Below are 9,992 nucleotides of genomic sequence, written 5' to 3'. Positions count from 1 at the left end.
TCTCATCATTCAAGTGAGACAGTATCATGAATTATCTTGAAAATGGGTTACACTCTCAGTATAAGTAGGCTTAAGAAACAGATCTACGTGTGATCTCAGCTTACGGAATTCAACTCAACAGCAACTGTCAGTCAGCAGTCTCTTCTGATCCCCAGCTACTGATGAAGTCCATGCTTCTTTTGTTGATGCTCACATTCTGACAAAGTGACTCCTTGTACCTTTATATTCTCTCCTAACTTAATCATAATCATCATTATAATAAAACCCCAAATCACCTCCATTTCTATGCAGATAAGGCAACTAAAATAACAGGGATAAATGGAAATTTTGCTGCTTGCTGGGCTTTTTCTTTTAATAAGATAACATGATAAATAAAACCTGCTTCTGTACAGCTATTTAATATTTCAGAAATACGTACATGTTACATGCCAAGAAAGGACCCTGGTTTTCTTGTAAGAAACAAGGTGAGACTGTAATTGGAAAAAAAAAACCCACAAACAAAATGAAAATAGAACAAACCAACATAGTGGATAAAATCACAAATGCATAACTAACTACAGTTCTGTACCTACATTGTTAGCCACGTTGAATATGATTGTGGGGAAGCAGGAACCAACTGAATGTACGAATTTCCTTTTACCCACAAACTGAATGAAAACAGTCAGCATTTTTTAAACCAGTGGCCACACAGTAAAAACTGTACATCGTTGTCCATTCATGTAAAAAGCAAAGTCACTAGGGATGGTAGAAAAGTGATAACTGGTGCCTTGCAACTTTTTGATGATGAACGCTTTTTCTCAAAGCGTGAAAATTATCTCCACTCTCTCTGCACAACCAGGAAGAAGATGCAGAAGACAGTGAGGAGGTAGGGTTGTGAGCCAGGACAGGCGCCAGCGCTCTCGGCTTTGTCGTGAGCACTCTTGCCGGCATGGTCGGTGGCATTGTACTCAAGCTCTGACGGACACTGCTGATACTCGCATCCACTCCCACTTCCTTCGCCACTCGTTTCATCACCTATTATATAAAAAAAGGAACAGGATTTCATTTCAGTTGTTCTCATCTTCAACAATAATTTGTACATCAAAACCACCAATGCTTACTGATATCAAAGAAGTCCACATCATTCCCATTGTAAGCGTTCTTCATTTTACTGGTCATAGCCCGAAGAGCCATGATCTGGCGAAGGATCAGTATGTCTGGTTTGCTGGTGTCAACCTGGACCTCTGGGTTATTGCCCTGGTTGGCTAATCCATTTCCAGTCACTGCGAACAGGTATCTAGAATGAGAAGCAATCCAATTAAGGTAAAGCACAAAGTAAGAGAATATCACCCAAGATTTCTGCTGGATTCTAGTCTTTCCACTGGGCACAACTAAATGGAAAAAAAGGAAAACTTTGAAAGATCTAAATATTTATGTGGAAGGCAGAGTTACTGATAGTGAGCAAGAAAAGAGAGCAATCTTCCAATTGCTGTTCACTCCTGCAAATGGCTAGAATTGGGCCAGGCCCAAGCCAAAGGCCAGGAGCTAGAAGTTTCATCCAGGTCTCTCAGACAGTCTCCCAACCAATCACCTGACGCATCTTCTACTGCCTTCCCAGGCCTGTAGAAGGGAACTGAATTGGAAGTCGAGCAGCCAGGTCTCAAACTGGCACTTATAGAGAATGCCAGCATTATCAGTGGTAGCTTAACCTGTTGTGCCACAGTGCCAGCCCCTAATTGAACTTCTTAACAAACCCTAATCTCTTTCTCTTCTGGGCATATGTCCTATTTTTGCATTTGACCATCACGGCTTTTGGAAAAATCATTCCTTTTGTGGAGCTGGGAGTGTGGGGGTGTGGGGAGTTAAAGTAAAATGCTCTCATTCAAGAATGGATACCTGTATCAGTTATTGAGTAGGGAAGGGAAGGGGCATCAGGCAAGGGAACACAAACTTCTGACAGCTGGTAGTTTAAACAGTCCTGCCCTGTTCCTGTCAGGCACAGCCCTGACACAGCCAACTCTGGTGCCTGCTCATGTTTCTGCTGCAAAGTCCATTCTAGAAAGCCTCCATTTGTAGCTGGGGACTGAGGATTTCTCTGAACTGTTGGCAGAGAACACTCGCCCGGGCAGCAGGAAAGGGAGGCACAGCAAACCCGCTCACTGGTGGCAGCAAACCTGCTTTTGCCTCTGCCATTCCAGCAGTCCTCCTCGTTGCCATTTCCCGCAGCCATCCTTTCATCATTGCAAACATTGCTCGGAAGAGAAGACCAGAACTTCTTGGCCTGCTTCAGTTTCTCCTTGACGTCTGTCACCTAAGGAAGACACCATTTTAGACCACCCATGGCCAACACCAAACTACCTGTGGATGTGCCTTTCAGACAGCTGTTGCCTATCTGGAGCATCTATTCTGAGAACTCTGCCTGTCCTTGGTCCTCTGCCCCACCCAGCCTATTTCCCTGGGGTGCCCTCCTCCGTGTGTCCTCCAACATGTGCACTTGTTGTCCCTTGATTGTGACTCTTTACTCTCCATCCATCTTAGGATCTACTGCTTCTGTCACTTGAGGGCTAGCAAGCTTGAAATGCTCTTCTCGCTCTCTGATGAGGCCTTTGGGGAAACCAAGGCATGCCCTATATATCCAAGGTACCCTGTTCTGGCCTCATGATACGCACATAGTAGATATTCAGGAAAAACCCAGTGGGAACTAAAGTTTTCAGGCAAGAGCCTGTGTATTCCATCTACATGTAAGAACCTCCTGAGCCAGCATACGAGCAACACCGATTTACCAACATTCACATTCGACTTGCCCAAAAAACAGTTACACCTTAAAGACCCATGCTTGCAAATGGTCCATTATGAGCAAATATTCTCAGTTCTCAGTGCTTAAACGCAGCCATGCTATCAGAGTGCTCACCAGGCGGTCCAGACTGGTGCCAGCCGCTGTGGTCGGGCGTTCCTCAGGGTGATAGGGTCGGAAACGAGCGCTGAACGTACTTTCAGAGATGGAACGAGAAATCCGTCCCACTGGCAGGGGCTTGGGGGGTCCGCAGCCCTGGAACACCTGCAGCAGAGTAAGCCCAGTCACGTGAGGGTAGTCACATGACAGAGCAGAAGCTTCTGGCTCCCCTTCCCTGTATCCGACTGCATTACCTTCTGTGACACCTGCACACTGTTCTCCTGCATGTTCATAATGGCATCGGAGATCTTGACATCAATGGGGTCCATGACAGACTCAATGTTGAAAGGACCCTCCAGTCTCTCTGCCACCATGAGCATCGCATCTAATGGGAGGTGTGGACAAAAACGACACAGCAGGAAAAGAAAATGGTGAGTTCAGCCTGGGGTAAACAGTCCAACAGTCCAGAATTTTCTTCTGCTTCCTGTGTGGGATGTGGCGGGGGGAAGAATGGAAGGCAAGCACCCTAATTAATTCACCCTTTCGTATCTAGTCACTGGGTATCACTTAGACCTCCAAAGGGTGAAATGGCCTTTGTTCTACAGCCAGGAAACCCAATTGGGAATCTCCCACTGCATACATCCTCCATTCCTTCTCATGTCAGTGACTGTCACTGGATAAGGCCAGAAGCAGTCTAACATGTCACTTCTCCCACAACTTTTTGGTCATGGATTTCATTTACAAGTGTCAGAAATAGAAATGGGTTAAAATCCTGGCCTACCAATTCCTTGCCTTCATTGTTTTCTCCCATGGGACCTATCAGGTCCCTGCGTGCACGGTTGGGAAAGCATTCCTAGGAATCCTGATGATTTTCCAAATGGAATACAAATTTGCACAAATTGCGCTGTACTTGTTTCTTGCTTGTTTGTTGGGTGTCTGTGAATTGGTGCTCACACCTGATACCTATCATGGAAAATCAGTAAGAACTGGAAGCCAAAAATTCCCAAGGAGAAAAAGGAAGATTTATTTGGTCATGATAAGTTTGCAAGTCATTTGCTTCCCCATTCTGCACTAGTGACTTCATGCATGCCAGCTGAGCATCCACCTAAACTTTCCAGGGGAAAGCAGTTTAAACATCAGCATATCAATGAAACAATTTGGCCATCAACCTTTCACCTTCAACCTACAACAAACGCTACCCAACATTTGCAACCTTGGGGTCATTTCTCTAAACTACAATTCCAGTGTCACCAAGCCGCCCCCCCCCCCCATAGATATCCACGCAATGCAATTTTTTTTTTTTTTTGGAAAGTAATAACAAATGAAGTTTCAGATTGCATTGTGGTAAGCACGAATAAAGCGACACTTCTAACCTCTAAGTAAAGGCTGACAGCATGAATATACCATTGTACTAAAAGAGAGAGAAAACTGCTTTTGATGTGCTAGCATAAGGAGACTTTTATAAACAAGTAGAGCACAACTTCAATGTGTTCATCATTGTCAAAGCAATCAGGGTTGTAATGTAGAGAAAGCACATTCCTTCATAAGCCGAGAAGAAATCGCTTGTTCCAAATAAAAATATTGTGAATAGACAGTTAATAAACATCCAAAATGTAGAAGTTTAAACAGGAAAAAAGCAGTGAATTTTGTAACTACTTATTCCCCTAGTGGCCAGGAAAGGCCAGATCACTGATGTGTTTGGGAAAGCCTGAAAGGAAACATAAACCCAGATTCTTCTGGCTGTTTGGCGTCTTTGTAAACTGTGAGCCAGCCCGACATCCACAAGGGCCTGGGAAGGGAGAGTGGAGCTGGGCCTTTGTTGCGGCCGGTGCCATGGCGTTGCGTGTTGCGCCACTGAAGAATGCGACTGAAAATGCACTCGGCCTGCAGCCCCTGGTCTGGGAGTCCAAGCTGCCTCGAACCCCGGGACAAATCCTGACTGGCCATTACTCATTATTCCTCTTCCCGATAAGAAACCCTAGGCCAAATCCAAGGATTCTGGCTGCTTGCATGTTGTGGTTTTCCGGTTGTCGACTGAAGTCACTAGTCCTCTTATTATTAGCGTGCTGTTCAAATGGCTCTCGTGTCCTGCCAGGAACTGGCTGGTGTCCCGATCTGTGGTCCCAATACTGAATGCCCATTGGCAGCAACATGTGACATTAATCGGTTTGATGATGACTAACATGAAAGTTAACACAGCCACAGCATGTGATGGGAAAAAAGTCGCACCTGATTATAAAACTTGAGCTTCTCTAGATACTTTTTTTGCAGGGGGTGGGTGGGGGAGGTGGCAAGGTTGGTTTATGAAAGAAATACAAAGTGTGTGAAAAATGGAATTAAAAGGTAAATTAATTTGATGCAAAAAATTCTGAAATCCAAGTATGTGAGGGATTAAAACAAAACTTCATGGAAAGCTTGGCTTGTGACAAAACTATGTTTGGATTTCCAAGATTTTTGCAGAAACATAAACATAATCTTTTCTTCTGAGAACTTTTTGAAGTGTTTTCAAACTGAAGGTTTCATGTACCCGGCCCCTCCTACGAAGCTGAGCTCCAAGGTGTTTCAACTCCTTGAATTCCTCCAGATAAAGATGGACAGGATTTCCCTTTGTACTAAAAAGTGAGCATTCCTGGCAGTCTGCAGGTGCAGTTCAGGGGACACAAAGCAGGGCTGGGCAGCAAGAAAGCAGACTTGCAAAACCCATCCTCTGGCTGGTAGAGGCCGCATCCTCCTGCAGGATTCCAGCACTCAGCATCCTAAGCATTGAGTGGCTCCCCATGGCCCCCAGCAACAAAGGCTTCCCCTCTCACTAGGGAAAGGGACTCCTGCTTTGTGCCGCCAATAATCAGAAGCCCACATCTTCAGCCGCAGGACCTGACTGGAAGAACAAAAGGCAGTTTCCCGACTTAACCCCAAGAACTGATTTAAAGAAGTGGGGCAAAAAAAAAAAAAAGACCTTGACCATTCATTAACTGAAGTCATTTAAAGGGAAAAAGAAAAATTCTTTGCAAAGGAAGAGACGGGGGGGGGGGGGAAGAATCTACAGCAGAGGCATGTAAATTGGGACTGAATTCTGTAACCACAGAGTAGATTAATTAAACCCTTGTGAAAAATTCATGAAAAAGCACTGCAGATTAACAATGTCCATTATGGCTTGTCTTTTATATCAGCTTACTAGAAATAAAGAATAGCATGCCAGCTAAAAGGGAAGTTCTGCTACAATTATATAACCTCATCCCTCCAAAAAGTATCGTTTAAAATACTTGGGGGGAAATTCGATTCAGAAATCCTATCACTTACCATTTGGTTTGAATTATATTTTTTGCAAGACAACAAATGTAATTTCACAACACAAAACAAAAACAACAGCAACTAAAGGTCTGGTTTTAGAGTAAATAGTTGCAAACACTAATGAAGTAAGCCAGAGCAGGGTTCTGATTTACAGGGACCTGTGAACTCTTGAAAAAAATACGTAGGAGAAATTAGTACGTTAAGACAAGAATACGAGGACTTGAGGGACAGTTTCTGCTGGAAACGTGAATGACAAAGGGTTCAATGGGTATGCCCCTCTGCGTTTTATGCCTGATGTCTTTGGGGCAAAGCTGGAATACAGCATCACTACCATATTTTGGGTAGATACGGCAAATTTTACTATTTTGGTTGGAAAGAGCACATCCCAGGCAAAAGGTAAAGGGCTCACCAACTTTGCATAAAACCTCTATTTAGCAAAAGTGAATTTCAAAGTTGACATTTGGTGTGGAGACAAGGGTAGGATTAAAGAGAGAGAGAAACAAAAAGAGAGAGAGAGAGAGACAGACAGACAGCAAGTTTTGATCTGGAAATGTCACGGGCTTTTACTTCCAGGAGAAATAAATTGTGAACAGCAGTTCCTGCCCTGGCTTCATTCGGAGCATGATGTGCTGCCATTTGTGCCTGTGTGTCTTTGCTGGTCTTATGCCTTCTCTTTCATTGGATTCTGCTTTACTGTGCGCAAAGGAGGTTTTTTTTATTTTGTTTTGTTTTTTTCCCCAGGTCTTCTAGCTTTGAGGTATTTAGGCTACAATTGTGCTGAAGCGCTTAATATTCACATCTCCCCCCACCCCCCGTGTCAATGTTCTTAGGAATCTGTTGGAGCCAATTTATTGATGCACTTTCAAACAGAGTTAATATGGTAATTAGCTCTCATGCAGACTAAAAAGCATTCCCCAACACTCCCCCCACATCAGTGTTAAAAAAAAGGCCAGCAAATTGCATGCATGTTCCCATGATGTGAACAAATAAGTGAAAAATAGGTGCTTATAAAGACACTCAAATTTTGCAATTATGTAAATGTGACTGGGGGTGGGGGAGAGCGCAACCAGTGTGCACTGTTGGTACCTGTGCACAGGACCATGACCACTCAGGACCAGAGGCTCCCCAATGTATCAGAAGTAATTAGATTCGCTAATAAGACATTAAGGAAGTTGATGGTGGGCCATTCATATAAGTCCTAATATGTTGTTGCCCCCCCCCTCCATCGTTAACTTTCTCCAAAACTGGCCAGTCCATTTACACTACCATCTCAAATCCAGTAGTGTTTTTCTAGGTGGTAGACATAGAAATATTTACAGTTATCAGGACCAAATTCCTTCCATTCTTACCAGAGCAGTCTGCTTTGGCTAAATCCTCTACACAAACAGAATTCCTAAACTTCCACAGTTGGATTGCACCTGATCCACATAACAGATTGCTATCTGGCCGGTCTGTGGGAGATTTGGTTGTAGAGTAATAGAACATGTTTGAAGCTGCTTTCACAGCTCCCTGAAGGCTGTACTCCTCATTGTATGTGAAACCAAGTCCAAGATGCATAACTCAAACTGACCTTTTGGGGAAAAAGATCAAAAAGGCACTTTCTTGTTATTAAAATTTGTTAGTCACTGTATGCACAGTTTCTCCAGAAATGCCAACAGTAGCTGGTTTGCAAACACTAAATGACTAATGTCATAAACAGGAAGCTCACAGTGAGCAATTACAGCATTCCTTGTTCACTGCTAGAGCTCACCTATGAAATTGTTCCACTCCAAATCGAGATCCCCTTGGTTGGCCAAACAGCCTCTCATGATGTTTGAGCAGTAGTTGTAACAGGGCTTCACGGTCACCAGACCCCGGCAGTGAGGGCAGTAGATCATCTTCAACAGGGCGTGGGTACACGGGGTTGTGGGATTTACCTAATGTGCAGTGGGGAAAAAAAGAGAGTAGTGATGGAGCTGAAATACACAAGGAAAATCAAGTCTATCAGGTTGACATTGAAGGCTTGCCCATACATTTGACAATGAATCGTGAATAATCATGATTACCAGGCCTAGCCAGTTTCCTGAAGAGGTAAAGTAGATTGATTTTAGAGAAGGGGAAGGGGTGTCCCAGTGAGACCCCAATGTGCCAGAATACAAACTCTTATACCTTTTTTTCCTCCTTACTTACTTCTCAGGGTGTATTTCTCTCTCTCTCTCTCTCTCTCTCTCTCTCTCTCTCTCTCTCTCTCTCTCTCCTCATATACACACTCAATTATTGCAAAGTGTTCTGACAAATCACTTTGCAGAACAGGTTATCACATATGGTAGTGGAAGCTCCCTCTCCTGCCAACCATAGGTGAGCTGTAGTGGCCTCAAGGATCACTATCTTTGCCAGACTGGAACACAAGCGCATCTTCTCTTTGACTCTGACTATATGACTGCCTTTGGAACCTTAACAGTGCTCTGTTCTGTGCCAAGAGCTGGGCAGAAAGACAAAGTTAATGGATGTATTCTTCAAGGTTGAGTATGAGGAATGTCAAACTGGGGAATAGCTGGAACACTTCTAGGGACTGAAGCCGGGAACACTTGATGGTAGAGGGGACACTACAGTTAGATTTTGGAGAAGGGGTTGGATTGAACTGGAGAAGTGAAGGAAGAACAACCCAAACAAGAATAATCAAATCAATACTATAGCAGAGTGGACTGGCATATCCTGGCATCCCAAAATAGGGCTGAACAATTGTGGGGAGTATTGTTCGAGGCAAAGGTATGTGCACAGGACCAGAATTTAGTGTGGTATGAACACCAGGCAGAAACTGTGAGACGCCATATGGCAGGACATGCGGAGTTGCTAAAAGTATATGAAGCGGGTAGGTGTTCAGTGCAGCAAGTAACAGACACCTACACCCAACATCAGAGGGCCCAACTCCAATCCCAATTACAACTCAGGATATATGTGTTATATCTATATATATCCTGAGAGCTAGCAGGTGATACCCGAAGTACTAAAGCTCTTCCCATTCATGCGAGAGATGCAGATTGAGTTCTGGACTTCTGGCTTTGGCCTGGCCCAACCCTGGCTGTCCCAGGCATTTGGACAGTAAACTAGTGAATGGAAGCTCTCCCTGTCTGTCTGGCAACTCATATCGGTGCTGGTTGGAGTTCTGGCTGCTCAATTTCCTATCCAGTTCTCTGCTGCTGCATCATGGAAAGCAGTAGAAAATGTCCCAAATCCTTGAGTCATTGCACTCACGTGGGAGACCCAGATGAAGCTCCTGGCTCCTGGCTTTGGAGTGGCTCAGCTCCAGCCATTGTGGTCACTTAGGGAATGAACCAAAAGAAGGCCTCTCTCTAACTCTGCCCTTCAAATAAATACATAGACCCTTAACAAAAAAGCCTATGAGGAAGAGAAGTAGCAAGGATGACAACAGCGTACAGTCAGAGTAGGCTATGTGTCCTGTGCAGAGAAATACGACCTATTTTCATCTTTGTGGCTCAATACTGTGAACTTGCTTTGGGTGCAAAAGCACTGATTATATCTTGTGACTCACTTCCATCAATGGTTAGAAAGAAGTATCGTGGCTCATTAAAAGTTCCTGTCTTCTTAGAAACAGGAAACAGGCATTGAGGATGCACTTATAACTCACTGGGTGGGACACAAAGATTAGTTACTCCTCACTAGGGTATTGAAGATTTCTCTGCACACCCCTCCTAAAACTGTTCACCCAAACTGTTGACATATGTTTTGTTACAGTTATAGAGTTAGACTACCCAAAAAACAGCCAAGTTCTGCAAAATCTTGCTTCAACGCTATAAACTGCTAAATACTAAAATTAAAATAGACAGCT

The 9,992-nt window shown here is 44.0% G+C and overlaps 1 protein-coding gene across 1 annotated transcript in view; it reads right to left on the bottom strand.

Moving 5' to 3' along the window:
* Window positions 1-382: 382 nt before the first annotated feature.
* The window catches only part of GPC4 (glypican 4), a 113,085-nt gene continuing 103,475 nt past the window's right edge, over window positions 383-9,992 (bottom strand). The window contains exons 4-9 of the mRNA XM_040999712.1: window positions 7,914-8,079; window positions 3,127-3,257; window positions 2,891-3,037; window positions 2,154-2,290; window positions 1,101-1,276; window positions 383-1,014 (exon numbers count right to left, since the gene is read on the bottom strand). Of these exons, the coding sequence (XP_040855646.1) occupies window positions 812-1,014; window positions 1,101-1,276; window positions 2,154-2,290; window positions 2,891-3,037; window positions 3,127-3,257; window positions 7,914-8,079 (960 nt within the window). The 3' untranslated portion in view covers window positions 383-811. The remainder of the gene's footprint in view (window positions 1,015-1,100; window positions 1,277-2,153; window positions 2,291-2,890; window positions 3,038-3,126; window positions 3,258-7,913; window positions 8,080-9,992) is intronic.

The sequence above is a fragment of the Ochotona curzoniae genome, unplaced genomic scaffold (assembly GCF_017591425.1).
Source record: "Ochotona curzoniae isolate NIBS_2020 unplaced genomic scaffold, NIBS_Ocur_1.0 scaffold_1852, whole genome shotgun sequence".
NCBI lineage: Eukaryota > Metazoa > Chordata > Mammalia > Lagomorpha > Ochotonidae > Ochotona > Ochotona curzoniae.
Note: the sequence above shows the minus strand (reverse complement) of the source record. Positions and strands in the feature narration are given on the sequence as shown.